At 40.6% G+C, this 16653-nt stretch overlaps 1 protein-coding gene across 2 annotated transcripts in view; it reads left to right on the plus strand.

Annotated features, from left to right (window-relative positions):
• Positions 1-780: 780 nt before the first annotated feature.
• ST8SIA4 (ST8 alpha-N-acetyl-neuraminide alpha-2,8-sialyltransferase 4) overlaps positions 781-16653 on the plus strand; it is a 53043-nt gene continuing 37170 nt past the window's right edge. Inside the window, exons 1-3 of one of the 2 annotated variants that reach the window (XM_062628505.1) lie at positions 781-1261; positions 5574-5705; positions 15058-15315. In XM_062628505.1, coding sequence (XP_062484489.1) covers positions 1149-1261; positions 5574-5705; positions 15058-15315 — 503 coding nt within the window. In that variant the 5' untranslated portion in view covers positions 781-1148. Of the gene's footprint in view, positions 1262-1432; positions 1483-5573; positions 5706-15057; positions 15316-16653 lie in introns of those variants that run through there. The other variant, XM_062628506.1, reaches the window with a different exon arrangement.

Raw genomic sequence — 16653 nt, forward strand, 5'->3', positions numbered from 1 at the left:
GGAGGGCAAAGAAAAGTGCATATAACTCATCATTTCTTTTTTATGTTGCATTATACATTTAAAAGGGGATTTGTTCTGGGGCTTCGTGTTTTTTTTTGGCTGGGGTGGGGGTGGGATGAAGGGGTTGGTTTTTCTTGGGGTTTTCTTGCTGCTTTTCAGGGAAACCGTGCTACAAGTGGGAAAGCAATGGTCATATTGACACCGTGTAAACGGAACGGCGAGCGAGGGCTGGGCGGCAGGTTTGACCGGGGTTGGGGTTAACCTCCCGGGGAGTGTGTCCAGAGGCGGCCGCTTCCTCCTTTTCTCTCCCCCTGGCCCCGCATTCTCCCTCTGGGTGTCGGGCATGGGAAAACGTCACCCAACATTCAAGCTCCATCAGGGCTGAGTAAATAAGTAACTAAATATAAAATTAACAACACCATAAACCACCTCAGGAAAGGAAGTGTGATGCTCCTTTAGTGGCACCGGCAGAGCCGGTCCCTGATCAAAGTTTCCGATGCTCAGCAGAGGACGCGGTACAAGGTGCCCCAGGCGGCCGCTCCCCAAACACAGCGGGGACGCAACAGGAGCTGAGCTCCAGTCTCGGGTCTCTCTCAGCTCGGACCCGGCACCGCCCGTGGCCGCTGCCTGTGCCCAGCGCTGGGTGCCCGCCCCGCGCGGCGCCCATTGGCCGCGCTCCGGCCGCCACAGCCCCTTCGTGGGAAGGGCGGTGCTAGCGTCGCCCCCGGGCCGCCGCCGCGGTCGCGAGGGGGCCGCAGCGGAGCCGGGGCGTCAGCGGTAGCAGCAGCGGCGGCGGCGGCGGCAAGGGCAGCGGCGGCGGGAGAGGGAGGAGCGCGTCTTGGCAGCGGCACGACACACCCGTGCCCCCGGCCGAAGACGGCGAGCCTCCGCCTGCGAGCCCGGCTGCTTGATCAGGGGAGAGCAGGGTGAAAGACAAACTTAGCTGCGAGCAGCCCCAGGCTCCCGCGCCCGCCTTGGGGTTTATTTTTATTTCCTTTAACAGTTTCTGAAAAAAAAAAAAAAAAAGAAGAAGAAAAGAAATATTACTGTGTTTTCGGCGATCCGTGCCGCCTGTGGAGTTGTTTTTCCGCACACCCCTGACAAACAAAGGAAAAGGGGGAGGGGGACCGCCGCGTTTCGCAGAAGACATGCGTTCAGTCAGGAAGAGGTGGACTGTGTGCACGATAAGTCTCCTCCTCATCTTTTATAAGACAAAAGAAATAGCGAGGACCGAGGAGCGTCAGGAGGCAGCTCTCGCCGGGTAATTGTGGGGCGCCGAGCTGGGAGGGCTCCCCGAGGGTCGGTGTCGCTGTCTAAGGTCCTCTCCGTAGCCCCACGGCGGTCTCTTCAGGTTCCCCCGGCTGTGGCTGGTCACAGGTCGCGCTGGGGGAAAGCATGTGGGGAGAGGGTGTTGTGCGGCACAGGGTACCGCTGCGGGACGGGTTACGAGCGAGTTGAGGTGTCGGAGACCAGCGGCTAGAGGTGAGGGGGACGGGCGGGGGATGCCCGGTGCTGCTCCCACCCAGCCCTGGTTATAGAACCGCGGAATTCGCTTGCCCGAGGCTGCTCTCCGAGGGTCGGGCGTGATAGAGCAACGGTGGCGGCTGCCGGAGCGCGTTGTGCCTCGTTTCCTGCTTTGGGAGCCTTTAGGGGACAGCGCGCCGAGGTGCGTGGCCGCTGGCAGTTCCAGGTGCTCCTGCCTCTCTGTCCTTAAAGTTTGCCTGGGAGCTGTGCTTAACTTAGGTGCTCCTTGGGGATGTTTGCGGGACATCCTCCTTAGTTCCCGAGGCCCCTCCGCTGGAAACTCTTGGTCTGTCGCCGAGACCCTGGTAAGTATTTTCACTCTCCTACCTGTCTTCTGTTGAAAATAAAAGGCGGAAAGTCCCTTTCCGTGTTTTCGTTTGCATCTCAGTTGTGTTGCAGGTTATGTTTGTGTACGTGCTTGCCTGTATTCTCCAGTTTTCTCCCAACTTGCAGCTGCCGTGTGAAGATGCTGTGTTTACAGCTGAGCCTGTTTTCCCTTGGAGGGGTGTAATTTTCTTTCGTTTTTGCAGAAGGGGTGCATAAATTCCGCGGTGGCTTGGTGAAATCAGCAAACACGGGGAAGAGGCTCACACTTTGTTTGCTTGTGCAGACTGATTGTGGGGGAGATTCTTCCTTGGTGTAAGCCCGTGCCTTAATTTGGAGAAGAGGAATAAAGAGGTTGTAAGTGTGTGTACGGGCCTGAAGAAACCTGGGACAGTTACAACCTACTTCGTGCCCTGCGGTTCCCAGTATTAAAGGCAGAAATTGCATTTCTTTTCCCCAGCTTTGCCAGAGCAGGGTGTGGGCAGCAGGGCCCAGCTGGGGACAGCTGTGCGGCAGTTTCCCCGGCACCTCCCCGGAGCAGGGGCTGCCTCGCCTGTCGGGCTGCATTGCTAATGATGCGATGGTTACTTCCCTTGGTGTTAAAAGATGTTCAGAACTTGCTGCTAACTCCCTCTTGCTAAGCCTGGTTGTAAGCCTAGTTCCTGCCGTGATGCTGTGGTATTAGCACGCTTACAAGATGTACGTAAGTTTTGGGGTCGTAGGTGTGCAAAAATACGTGTGGAAATAAGTGTAAGGGACATTCAGCATTAAAGATACCCATATATTTTAATATGTACTCCTTCTTGTCAGACTAGAGGTAGCTACTAAAATGATTCAGAAATTAGTCGCTAGGTAGAACCCATATATTTGCAGAAACAGAAAAGCCTTCTTCAGTTTGCGATGTTGTTTTCATGATCTAAAAGGTACTAAAATGAACTAATGATTTAATATGAAAAGAAAGAAAATAAGTATATTTAGTCATAAATATGTATATCCTTAACAACACAGCTTGAAACATAGCTGTAATGTACTTCTGCCGGGTCATTTAGTGATATCTCTACTTTGGTATGGGACTTCTTATGCAGTCTCGTGCTTTGGCTAAAGATACTGGAATCTAGCTTCTTTTCCCAGCTTCTCGTCCCATCTATTACTGAATGAAGTAGGAAAAAGACCCCCAATTGCATTACCAGTGTCTGCTGCCACTACAGATGTCACACTTGCCTTTCTCCTGAGGGAAGGGCTCATGCCATTTGGTTATTTTTGACTGGCCACATGAGCAAGCAAAGTCAGTTTTCTGTGGGATTTTTTTTACTTCCAGAAGTACTAGCAACATAGAATCGTGAATGTGTGAGGTGGTTATTATTAGTGACACTAATCCCAGGTGAATCCCAGACGTTCAAAAATGGGCAATGTGCAATTCCAAAGTATGCACTGTGTTCTTGTAGCAAGTGTGCTAGGACAGCAATTGTGAAAGCATGCCCTTCTAGATAGTAATGTCCCTTTAAAAGTTAAGTAGTGAAACATACTTACTGCGTGGAATGCGTGTAATCTGCTGCTGATGTGGCATATGCTTGAAAACAGTTATTTGTATTTAATGAACTGTCTTTATGAGAAGATATAGTCTTATAATACTTGTCTGATTGGTCACTGAGGCAATGTAATTCCAAGTGGTTGATACTTGTCAGCCACAAGTTGCTGTCACACTTTGGCAGCCTTTCCTTTACATCAGAGAGGATTTGCAGTGATCCTAGAAGATACAAAGTAGCCCGAATTTATTTCACAGTTGTTTACACAATGAAGTGGAGTAAATTTAATTTTTTATCTGTTAGTTTATTCAATATTACTTTAGGTGACAATTAAATAAAATTTCCCAATAAAAGGGAAAGGATCCTGTAAGTGAACACCTTTGTGTTCATTGTAGAACTTTAACACAAAGTGCCTAGGAACTCCTTTTACTTCCTGATCACATAATTTAATGTGGTTTTACTGCATATTCTGTAGGTCACTGCAGATTTAAATTATGAATATGGAAGACAACCATATTTCAAAGCCTGAGGTGCTTTAGGTGTTGTCAACATGTTTTGTTGTCAAGTTTTGTCAACTGTGTTACTGTTCAAGTGCTTACTGGATATTGTTTAACCCAGCATAAAATGGAGACACCTCTGTAGTGCTTCTAGACTGAGTGCTTTGCCTGGAAGTATTTTGGTAATCTTTTAGATGTGTCAACTCTATGCTGGAAAATATAAGTAATAAATATAGTTACAACCATTATTGAATTTTCTTAAGGAAAAAAAAACCACTTTAAAATAGCAAAAAGCATTACCTACATTCTGTTTTTTTGAATTCAGGGACTTGTGCAGCATCCTTCCATATCCTCAAGTTAGTGATTTATGTAATTTACATACAGATCTTACAACTTCAGGTAACGTAGGTATAAGATTTTCGGTAGGTGGCAGTCTTACCCACGAGCCTGTGCAATGTCAATCTTCAGAGCGTTGGCGTAAAGAGGGTGAGGGAGGGAGTGCTTTGCTAGTAATGCTGGCTTGTTTTTAATGGGGTGTAGAATATTAGTTTATTAGTTACAGGGCTTTTGCAATCACAGCAATTTTTGAAAATGACTAGGTTGCCAGTTTTGTTAATTTAGCTTAATTAATGTCCCATTTCAGGTTAGTTTGAATTTAGTTTGCTGTATAATTTAGCAAATATTATTACTTCATATATATATATATATATATATATATATGTATACACAATAATAGCTCTTTCTAAGGGCAAGGATCCAATTGTTTTAAGAATTTACAGTCACACGGAAGCAAGGGTCAGTGATTCCCTAGAAAGCTTACAGACTCACATCTTTTCCATTTTGCTGTTTGAGTGGCTGGTCAAAAGTTCTGTATGCAAACTAAGTGAAGTTACTGTTATTGGCAGTATTTTGGAGCATGCATATTTAACAGGTAAAGAGATTTCTATATGTTACTGTTACTATTCTGCGTGACTGTTACAATGTGTTCTGTGTGGTAGAATGATTAACAGGTATGTCTGACCTCAGCTGAATGTTGCTCTGGCATCCAAATGGGAACAATATGGAAGGCAATAGAAACCTATGGAGCTAAAATCAGATTTTAGACCTAACACCTTCAGTTGTGCTTGTGTTGTTCTAGCTTCTCTGCTAAAACTGTGATACCTTATCACATATTCAGTGATCATCACCCACAGCTTACTGTATTTTTTTAAGCTTACCTTACCAAAATTTATGACTATGTTAAGACTGATGAAGAGGATAAGACAGCTGGGGTTGCTTAGATGTATGCATACGAAAGTTTCAGGAAGCCTTGAGGCAATTTTGTAGTTTGTATGCTGTATTGCTGGTCAAAGGCTTGAAAGTTAACACTTAATTCTTAGTTTAGTACTGGAATATGGAAGTTCAGAAAATGTCTCACAAACATAGTAAAGTTTGGGTCAAATGTCACAATTTGGACTTTATTATTACACCTATTTCATTATAAATATAAATATAAATAAGCTCTTAAATTGCATATTCAAGTATTAGTTACAGATGTCCCATACATTTCTCACAGGTATAGTTTATTTGCTTTGGCAAACAGAGAGGCAATTCTTTCTTTTTGTTGTGAATAAATGTATGTATCACTGGTGCTTGTGACATAAATTTCTTATAACCAGACTCAGCCTTGATGTAATTCTGTCTTTTCTATATTGCATTGCAGAGATGGTGAATTGAGTTTGAGTAGATCAATGATCAATAGCTCTGATAAGACAGTTCGAAAGAGTGGCTCCTCAATCTTCCACCGTGCTGTAGAAGGTTGGAGAATCAATTCTTCTTTGGTCATGGAAATAAGGTGAGTGTTCTAGATAAAAGCAGTTCATTACGTATTATCTGTAATTCTTTTCATTTCATAATGCCTGTAATTCCTGAGTTCTGGAAAACAGTTGTTTGATTTATGGCTGCAGGTAGATGTTATATAACTGTATACAGAGTTCAGAGTTCAGTGTTAAATGCAAATAAACTTCATTAGACTCCAAAGTCAATCATCCTTCATAAGAATAAATAAAATGTTTTTATCTGGCCATGTCAATCAGACCCTTGCAGTCAGTATCTATATGATGCATGTCACATTTGAATTCTCTAGAACTCTCTAGAAGACTCTTACAGTCAGAGGTGTGAAACTAGCCCTTTCAGGATGTGATTTCCTTTCATCCTGAAGGTCTGCAATAGAACAGATGGAAGTACCCTGAACATACCAATTTTTCTTGCTTAACTACGAAGGGAGCTTAAGGAGTCAAGAGCTAGGATATCAGGTGCTGCAAATCCAACCCTATCTGTGGCTGGCCCAAATCATAAGTTCTCATGTTGACAGTGGCCATATCTTATGCAGATTTTTTTTCTAAATTTTTAGAGGGTGAAAAGAGCCTTAAGGTAATGCTGAGGTGGGAAGGAGCAGTAGCAGAGTTAACATGAGTTCTGGTGTGTCTTAGTAGTTACAGTGGGTCTACTCACCTTGGGGCCTGAGAAGCAGCAGCCTCTAGTGTTTTTAAGCATAATTATATTTTCCCTGTCTTATTTGGGAGGATGGCCAGTAAGAGAAATTTATGGAGCATGGGTTGGCAGTGTGAAGAGCCAGGAACATCACATTCTGTGAAAAACAATAGAAAATATATATTTTTGGCAGAAATCAGGCACATGGCTGCTCCCCAAACCTGGGTTTCCTACTGGTGAAGGCCTGGTGGTTGCCCTAAAATGCAGCTCAGTAATGTTGTTTCTTCCAGGACCGTCCCTTCTGATGCAGCCTGTTCCATAAAGGCTAAGTTCTGCTCCAAGGTAGTCCAGGAAAGATAAGCAGATTTTCTGTATCGGTAACAATATTCAAAATTTGTATGCACTTAACTGCCAGTTTAAGTTGGAGAAATACAGAGTAAGTTCAGAATAATACCGCTGAAATTCCAGATCATAGGTTATGGTTCTGACAAGTAGAAGAAAATAGCATGCTGTGAATTTACTTGTGAAGTAAATTGATTTGGAAACCATTGAGTGACTATAGGTAGAGACATATAAACCTTTTCAGTTGTTTTGTTGAAAAATTGTCATATTTCAGAATCATGACAATTCATAATTCTACTCAAGACAAACATCAAACAAGTAAAAATATTGCAATTACTTTTTGATTATAATTGAGAGAAAATGAAGCTTGGGTTTTGTTCATTTTTCACCTGATCCAAAAGCAAAATACAGACAAAGAGGCAAACCAGTAGAGAATGCTTTAGATTTTTCTAAGCCCGTTACAACATGTGTATCATCTCAATCTGCTAAAATAATGAGTTTCAAAACTACTTTTTTTCCCTTATTGTTGGATTGGGGAAAGTTTTCTCATTTTATAAATCACTAACATGTTCTCAGACAAATGATGTGATTATGTGGTATTTTTTCAGAATTTTACAGTGAAGGCTTCTTTGTTTTTTTTTTTGTCTCTGTAGAACAATGAAATAAAGCGTATGTCTTGTACACTGGTTTAAGCAGTCAAGCTTTCACTTTATCAGCATAATGATTCTTCTGTACAGTAGAAAGCATAATGCTGAGGTTATTTAGATGTCCACGTTGCTAGTCTTGTTTTGAGATGAAATAGCTATACCATCATGAACACTGGGGCAGAGAGCAGGCATTTTCACTGAACCAGTAAAAGATTTTAGAGTATGTGACAGAGGCCAGAATTTTACATGAACTATATGAAAAGAATCACTGCTACCAGAGAATACTATTCTTTCCAGAAATCCTTTTTGATAGTGTGCATAGTATACTCAGTTACGGTACTCAGCATTGAGGAAGGAAAGTTTGGCATACTTTTCCCTGAGAAAGCAGTCCCCTATGATAATTTTTGCATTCTGATATTGACTAATTGATATGCATTCTTTCACTTTTACAGGCAGTTTACTGTACACCTTTGTTCCTTGTCACAGCAGTAAGAAGCATCTTAGCTGTAAATACTTTTACACTTAGAGATGTACCATCAGAACTAACTTCCATTGTGTCTAGCAGTCTCTTAGAGTGTTCTCATGGTTAAACTAACTGTTCAGCTCTCCAAAGTACATTACATGCACTGTGTAGACTGTGAAGATGATTCATACTCTATTATTGGAACTGTAAATGTGAACAGTGATGTTCTGGTGGTGTAAGGTTGACAACAGCAAATAACAGTAAGAGTGAAACAAAAAAACCCTAGTGCCTGTTGAATAATATACAAAAATGTAGTGATTCTTAGCAGTGGAGAAGTAATTTGTAAAACCATTAGTGTACAGCATAAACACATTTCATAAAACTTACTATAAATTGCATAAATGGCAGCTGGTTTTGAGTCTTATGTCAGTTTGACACCCACGTTAGCAATTTTAAAACATAGAAGATATTTGATAGTTTTGCTTTGTGCAAGAACTGTTGGTCACTGTTATGTCTGTACCTCCTTGCCTGGCAGCTGGAATATTATGCTTTGCTATTTGCTTTGTTGACCATGGGCATCATCTCTGGCCATCTTATTTTTGTTCAGGTTAATGACCAGTCTATCAGCCTCAAAAGTCCTATGAATTCTTGACGAGGTCAGGCTCAGGTAGGAGTCAATGAGTGGAAAAACTCCTTCATGGCAGGGGGGGTTGGATCTAGATGATCTTAAGGTCCTTTTCAACCCTAACTGTTCTATGATTCATCAGGATCCCTTGGAGGGGATGAGTAGCTTTCATAGGTCACAAGATGTTCTTTGTGACCTTGCAGCCATTAGTGTCAGCCTACAGAATGTAGCAACGATTTTGAGAGGGCAGCAGGCTCTTAAGGATTTTAAGCAGGCTTTAGAAGAAAGAGATAGAATTTCTTTGATTCAGGGGGAAATTATAGGTATTATTAATTACTTGAGACTGTAACAGATTTGCTGCCTTGCCAATCATGATTTGTCTTGTAATTTTTCTAAACATTCTGCTTGACAACAACTTTAAAGAAAAATTAGTAATGCCTGTGCCTAAGGGAAGGCACAAGACTTCTTGTTTGGCTCCCTTTCTGTCTGAATTATTTCAGTCATGAAAAGGCGAGAGAATCTGCTACCTGCAAGGTTTTGTGTCTAAAGTCCTTTCTACTTTCTGTGGCAATGTGAAGGTTTTCCAGTTATGGAAATCAGGACATTTCAGTTGTATGGAAGGCTGTACTGTCAGAAAGGAGACATTTGGCTGAGATACTATAAACATGTCTGAGGAGGTCTTTCCCACAGGACTAATGCCAGCACATCTGTGATGTTTCAGTATATGACTTTCTTCTTCGCCTTATTTTTGATTTAATGTGGGCATTTATGTTGGAAGAAGCAGATGAAGGTTTTGAATCGCAGGGAAAGGCAAAAAAAAAAAGAAGAAAAAAAAAGCGTTGAGGATGCATTTAATCGCTTTGTAGTGTAACAGACAACTCAAGTGAGTGGAATTTTCCTTTCAGAAAAGGGTCAGAACTCCTGAGATGTTAACAGCATCAGAAAAAAAGTGCAACTTCCTCCTCAGAAAAGTTCAGATTATTATCACTGTTTGTCTTTCAAGTTAATATAAACCAGCTATGATAACTCCCTGAAGTGTAAGCAGTAAATGCTGAAGTGGTGTTGGAGCAGTGCAATTGCTGTGAAGCTTTTGAAACAACACTTTGGGGCCACTTGCATTGTTTCCTTCAGGGCTTCTTGTCTTTAAGACTGGGCCTTTCTTAGTTACAGTAAACCTTAAGGGGTTTTTGCCTCTTTAGACCCTTTCCTCAACTGAAAGGTCAATGTTCACTGCAAGTTGGAGTAATTAACACTTTTGATGCCTTTCTTTTGACTCTAAATTGCTTAATTTCATGAAAAAGTGACATACAGCTGCCCTTCATATGGCAAGAAGTAGTTGAGTCATGCTCTTTTTAAAAGCCCTCTTTTCATTTTGCATCCCCACTGAAGGTTTGTGCTAGTAGTTGCTTCAGTTAATGACCTTTCTGATCAAGGGAGAATGGGGTGCCCTAAAGGGCATGAAGAGGGCTGGAACGGGAACTTATGTTTGTGGGGTCCTCCGTGGGCTAAGGAATACCAGGAACTTTTCCACAGTTAGCTGAAGTTAGGCATTTTTTTTTAACTAATCCAAAATGGCAGTTGGACTAGATTACCTTTTAAGTCCCCTTCGAACCCAAACTATTTTATGATTCTAAATGCTGCTTCCCTTGAAGGGATATTCTTAAAACTCCCTGTCCATCAGGTTAAAGCCAGCCGTCTTCAAGGGCAGGCTGTGACCTTGTGTTACCACAGTTTGTTCTTTTGTTTGGTTTTTTTTAATTAAACTGATTCAGCTGGCTAAAGGTATGCTTTACCCAGGTTGTAGTTCTTGGTGATTTCAAAGGATGAGAGTTTCCAGTTTGGGAGTACAAAGCAGTGTCCAGGCTTGCTAGGGTTAAAAAGTCAAATTGCTTAAAGACCTATGTGAATCAGTCAGAGGAAGCCTGCAGGAGAGCAACTAGAGCAGTAGAGACCTACAACACATGACTTATCCAGTAAAGAAAAGAATGAAAATGGATGGCTTCTTAGCATCAAGTAAATGAAGAGTACTGCCAACAGTAGAATAGTCTGTCCTCCAAAGGCAAGGTATAAGGCACAAGAACAGTCTTCATTTGCTGTGGGAAAGACCAGAGCTAGCATGAGCAGTATGGTGCTGCTGGTAGGGCTAGGGAAGCATTGACATAGACTTCATGCAGAGTTTGCTGAGTCCCCGCCACAGGAGGTTGTTAGGAGTATATTAGATAGACATAGACTGGGGTTGATGTATTATAGGATTATGGAATCATATAATGGTTTGGGTTGGAAGGGACCTTACAGCTCATCCAGTTCCAGCTCCCTGCCATTGACAGGCACACTTTCTGCTATACCAGGTTGCTCAAAGCCCCTTCCAACCTGGCCTGTGTATATAGATAAAGGAACATACTCAGTGGGGGCAGAGTGTAGACTGGGTAATCACATAGTCCTCTGTTTCCATAATGTGGTTGCTTGCGAGTTAGCCCAGCTTCCTGGGTACAGTGGATGTACTTCAGGGGTGTCCCCTCATGGGTGGGGTCCAGACAAGTCCAGATGCCCCAGCAGCAGGGATGTGTGGCATTATCTTGTTCAAAAGGAATTATTTTCCCAGGGAAAGTGTTGAAGGTCATATTTCAGTGTTCTTGACAATGTATAAAAATGATACATTTACTTGTTAAATGTTTAAGTGATTTAGTTTCTTTCCTTAATCCACACACGTGAGGCAGGTGAGGGAGAGTTTACCCATATATAATAGTTGTGTAGGTCAAAGGCTATAGTACAAAATAAAACCAGGAAAATGCACATAAACAGAAGAATGTCACCATGTTACCCCAGAGCAATACGTATTTACAGCATTTGGAAAGCTTTCAGAGCATTTTCAACGCTGTCTGTTACATGTACTTTATCAGATAACTGGGAGTTGTAGTTGGTATTCAAATATTATGAACATCTGTTTCTGGTTACAAAAGCAGAACCTTAGGTCAACCACAGATAGTGACACTGTGTTTTTGAGAGTCACATAAAGATGTTGCACACATCTGCTTGGGGGAGCCACATCTGCGTCTCCTGCCCACAGAGGGTTCAGGCAACACCCTTAATACAGTTTTATTTATCAAAACAAAGCTTGAAGACCAATTCAAAGAAAACAACTTCTTTACGCATTTTAGCTTAAGGTTGCAGAACACCTCTGCTTCAGGGTTTATTAAAAATCATTTTTTTTCTTCTTCTAACGCCGCTTACTTTTTAATTTTATATGCAGCTGGTATGGGTTAGCACTTATTTTAAATTATTTTGTCAGGTCTATTTAATCAGAATAACCTTGTTATGCTATTTCCAATGCTCTTTGTGGGACAGAACAGAGGTTTAAACAAGTTCTTATTATTAGCCAGGATCAAGACTGACTGAGACACTCATGTATGTACTTTCAGGTTTTGTCATATCCCTTGGTGTTTTTTTTTTGTCTCAGCACTTAAATGAAAATGGGAAGTACTTCTATCCCCATGGTACAGATGAGTCAGTACCACAGAGGAACTTAAAACAATAGCATGAAGTCTGCATTCTTAATTATATATTTTTTCATTATTAAAAGATATCTGGATACAGTCAAATTAATCAATTAAAATATTTTCATGCCAGCATTATTTTGCATGTCCTATACAAGGACTCTTATGTATACTGTAATACCTGTGCATACATTTAATTGAATGCGCTACTGACGACTTTAGGTAAGAAAACAGATGAGAAGATACTAAGATTCGGTGACTTTTGCTCATCTCAATATTTTATTGAAAAATAAGTTCCTTAGACATCTGGAAATTTCAGTGCTCTTAAATAAGTGTCTAATTAATTCAGATCCACTTGAAACCCTTTGGAGGACTTATATGAGCATGTGTGAGCACATAGATAATTAAGCTTTTACTGTAAGTAACCAAATTAATAGTGGAAGCCAAGGCACTTTTATTTTCTTGGCACTGTTTGCATAGCTTCACTGCCTTCCACTTATGCTTTAAAATAATACACAAGATTTCATGCACAAATGTTGCTATTTACTGTTGGGGTGGTGAGGCACTGGAATGAGTTGCCCAGGGAAGTTGTGAATGCTCCATCCCTTCTGGTGTTCAAGGCCAGGTTGGATAGAGACTTGGGTGACATGGTCTAGTGTCAGGTGTCCCTGCCCATGGCAGTGGGGTTGGAACTAAATGATCTTAAGGTCCTTTCCAACCCTAACTATTCTATGATTTTATTTGTTTACTAACAGAAACAGTATTAGGACTATTCATTCTAGGTATCAGGAATGGGTGCTTAAGATTATTAAAGTGAATCTTCTGGTGATCACATGTGACTTTTTTTATGCAGAGCCCAAGGATCCTGTGCATTTCATGGTTTCTTTGGCTTTTTGAGTCTCATTTGTGGTCACCCCTTCTCATGTCAGAGTGCATATGAAGTGAGTCTGGATATTCAGCAGATGCTAACTTTTGATGCCTTCATCTTGTCCTTTACTGTCACAGCTCTTTTAGCTCTGTTCTTATGTCATGAATCATTTTAGTGATTTGTAATACTTCTAGATTGGCCAGTTCCTTTTTTTCTTGCTCTTTACCATTTTGTATTAATTTCTGTATCTGTTGCAAATTATCCACAAAATGAAGCTTAACACAAACCCATGGAGAGTCTTTCAACTTACAGGCTGAAGTGAAGTCTTCATCTTCCTTTTGCCTGGTATTACCAAAAGCTTTAGACACTCAGGATTTTAAGACTGTTTATCCTTCTCCATTAAGTCCCTCATATGCTTCAGCACAAGCTGTCTTTGGTCTGAAGCAGCTTCATTCATATATGACAGGTATAACAGACAGACCCAGGCAGCCTCCTTTCTTTTGCTCTTTTTTTTTTTTGGTCAAAGTTTGATAAACGAGAGGATATACTTGAAAAAATATTTTTAGCATCTTTCACTTCCTCTGTGGCTTATAAGATCAGTTTCAGGGTAAGTATTTTGTATCACTGGTTGCAAGATTCAGACATATTCTTTCGTCTTGAAGCAATGACACAATGGTTTATGAGGATAGTGTTCCGATAGTTCATCCTTTTTTACTTGTGAGGGATTATTTCCCCTTTATGTCTCTGAGTCAGTGTTGCAACTGCTAGTGACATCTCTAGTTATCTTTTCCTGTTTTGATCTCCTCTAAGGAAGTTCTGCTGTAGAAGCTTATTACGTAAAAATAGCATTCTCTTACTCAACCAAATGTCTGTTCTGTTTTAAATTCATCTCACCTGCTGACAGCTGTGGAAAATACAAAGTTCTTGTTTTTCTGCTTGTCTTGTTAGAGTTGCAGAGGCAGAAGTTCTGTTTGAATTAACACATAGTGAACCCTGCCCCAGCTCAGCACTCCCCATCTCTTCCTTACGTTTATTCTGCTTCAGTATGTGCTTCAGTTCACATGTGGTCTTTATGTGTCTTCACAAACAAACATGCTTTGCAGAGCAGGGATTAACACCAGCCTGTAAGGTTTAGCTTATTTGCAACCCTGAGCTAGCTGTGGCTCAACTCTGACCTGTATTCCTTTTAAGCTTTTTACAGCAAGGATAAGTGTGTACTGAAAGCTGCTCAACATGACCAGCGCAAGTATCAGTCATTATACAGTTGCAGTCATTAAAAGTGTCTTTTTTCAATTTAGTGTGTGTGGGTTTTTAGACCCATGTCGTCCCCCTTCCCTCCCCCACCCCGCCCCCCGTAAGCACGTACTATTACTGTAACTTTTTCAGCTGACATTTAAGCAGACATTCTTCATCTGTTACTTGCTGTGTGCTGATAGTATACAACTGTTTCATTACTGTAGTTCTCTTGACCCATGGTAGCTTGTTAAACCTTCATCTTGTCTGAACCCAACTAATAGTTAATTAATTGCAGAGAAGAAAGATAAAAGGTGGGCTAACCTGATCATTAAAGCAATGACGGAGTTCATAAGTGTTTCTGTGAGTTCAGTTAACAGCTTGACTAGACCTTGAGCTGCAGTAGTTTAATTTGCAGCATGTTTTTAAGCTAATTTTGCTTAAATTGGCACAAAAGACTGTGGGTGTTCGTATTTCAAGTTAATTAGGATAACTTTGGCTGAACTTCAGTTAATTAGGATCAAGTTTACACTAAACTGAATGTTTTCTTGTGGTAAAATAAGAATCTATAAGAAAACATGGGTATTCCTAAACCAAGCTGATTTTTGAGAGATGTGATGGTAGTGAAGCATTTATTTCTTAAATCATGAATACCTCATATATTTAACTATGTTTCTGATTTTATTTCAAATATGTGTTTATTCCAAAGTTTTGGAGAATACTCAAAAATAGTATGCCTTCCAATTTCCAAAATTGTCTTCCCTTGGTCTCTCAGTGCCTTTATAGAAGGTCATTAAGCTCTATCACTGTAGTATTTATATGTCATAGTGTAACAAAGATTTCAGCTCTGTCCTGACAGCTTTGCTCTAACTCCATCCTAGAGCATGGGAAATTACTCCTTAGTCTGTCTGACACTGTCTGCCCTCTGCTTTACCTTGTTCGCACTGAACAGTCTGTATTACTTAATAGTATTACTTAATAGATAGACTCCACATGAGCAGTGAGTGCTGTCTTTTATCTCTGCATTTTTCTATCAACCCAGAAAAAACATTCTTCGATTCTTGGATGCTGAAAGAGATATATCAGTGGTCAAAAGCAGTTTCAAGCCAGGAGATGTAATCCATTATGTACTGGACAGACGTCGCACCCTTAACATTTCTCAGGATTTGCACAGCCTTCTCCCTGAAGTTTCCCCAATGAAGAATCGCCGATTTAAAACCTGTGCAGTTGTTGGGAATTCTGGTATCCTTCTGGATAGTGGATGTGGAAAAGAGATTGATAGCCATGACTTTGTAATAAGGTGAGTTTTCATCTGCTGTTGAAGGTATAGCCTGCTATGTTTATTGGAGAAAAGCTGGGAGAAGTGTTTTAGTCTCAGATTTCAGGCAGTATTTGAAACTAATCTGAAATGGTATCCTTTACTGTGTGATTCTGCAAATTTAAATACGTGCTCATACTGTTGACAAGAGGATTATTTTTACAGTGAAAATAAAACAGGCAGCAGAGGAGAGAGGTTTGTGCTACTTACTTTTGCTGTTTGTTGGTTTTATTCCAGACAAAATAAATAATATTCTTATGGAGGCCTTGGTAGAACAAATGCAAAATGTTTTATCTTTAAAAAATACTCTTTCTTAGATCTTGACTGATAAAGATGGCCTATCGTAAAGTACTACATTACTTATGTGCAGCATGGGGTAAAATTTCAGCATGATGTATTGATGTTGAAGCAGATGGCTGCCGTTAAGGTAATTGGAAGTCACACATCTAAATCCTTTCACATTGCTCTAAAAATGTATCCCTGCAGTTTGGGGAAAAATGTTACGCTTCACTTGTTAATTCATTCTTCAAACACACACAATGGAATGCCTTTGGACTTCACATATTAACAGGAAATAAAGAGGAATGCCTGGCCTAATTTGACAGCCTGGCATTATATTTATATAGAGAAAATTGGACAGAAGATGGGTTCTTTTGCTTTTGAAGCAGAAGTTTTGATTGGTTTGGTTTGAGGAAGGGTGAAAGAGCAGAAAACAGAGGGGCAGTGACAGAAAACAGTATAGAAATAGTTATCATTGTGAGTAATTTGCTTTTCCTTTTCTCATGTTGAGGGAGGATGGTGGCAAAAAAATATCAAAAGGCTATGGAAAAGAAAAATAATAGTTTTTCACTACATAAATCAAAACAGGATATACGCATAAAAGTTGCATTTGGAAAGTGTACTAGCAAGTGGAACTGAAACAGTAACACACCACTCTTTCATTTTCCTTACTTGTTTTGCTTGTACCACTAGTCTTTAAAATTAGCATCCTTATTACAGAAGAAATCCCCAAATGCATACCACATTTTTAAACCACATTTAGCCTATGACATGGTTTATACTCTTTCAGAGATTAAATGTGATTCATTTAACAGGACTACAGAAAAATTTAGATAACTAGGTTTTCCAGACGAAAATTTTCTTTCAAAAGGCAAGCAACATGTTTTTACTTAAGTCATGTGCTGAATTTCTTTGAAGTCATCTCCATGCTTTTTCTTATATTTTAACTAGCCATGAATCCCCCCATAGGGGATTTTAACTAATTCAAGCCATGTGGAGTAAAGATATTCTTAAAGATTAGTGTATGAATAAAAGAATGGT

Source organism: Pezoporus occidentalis, unplaced genomic scaffold (genome assembly GCF_034315485.1).
Source record: "Pezoporus occidentalis ecotype Australia unplaced genomic scaffold, CSIRO_AGI_Poc_V1 ctg319, whole genome shotgun sequence".
Classification (NCBI taxonomy): domain Eukaryota; kingdom Metazoa; phylum Chordata; class Aves; order Psittaciformes; family Psittacidae; genus Pezoporus; species Pezoporus occidentalis.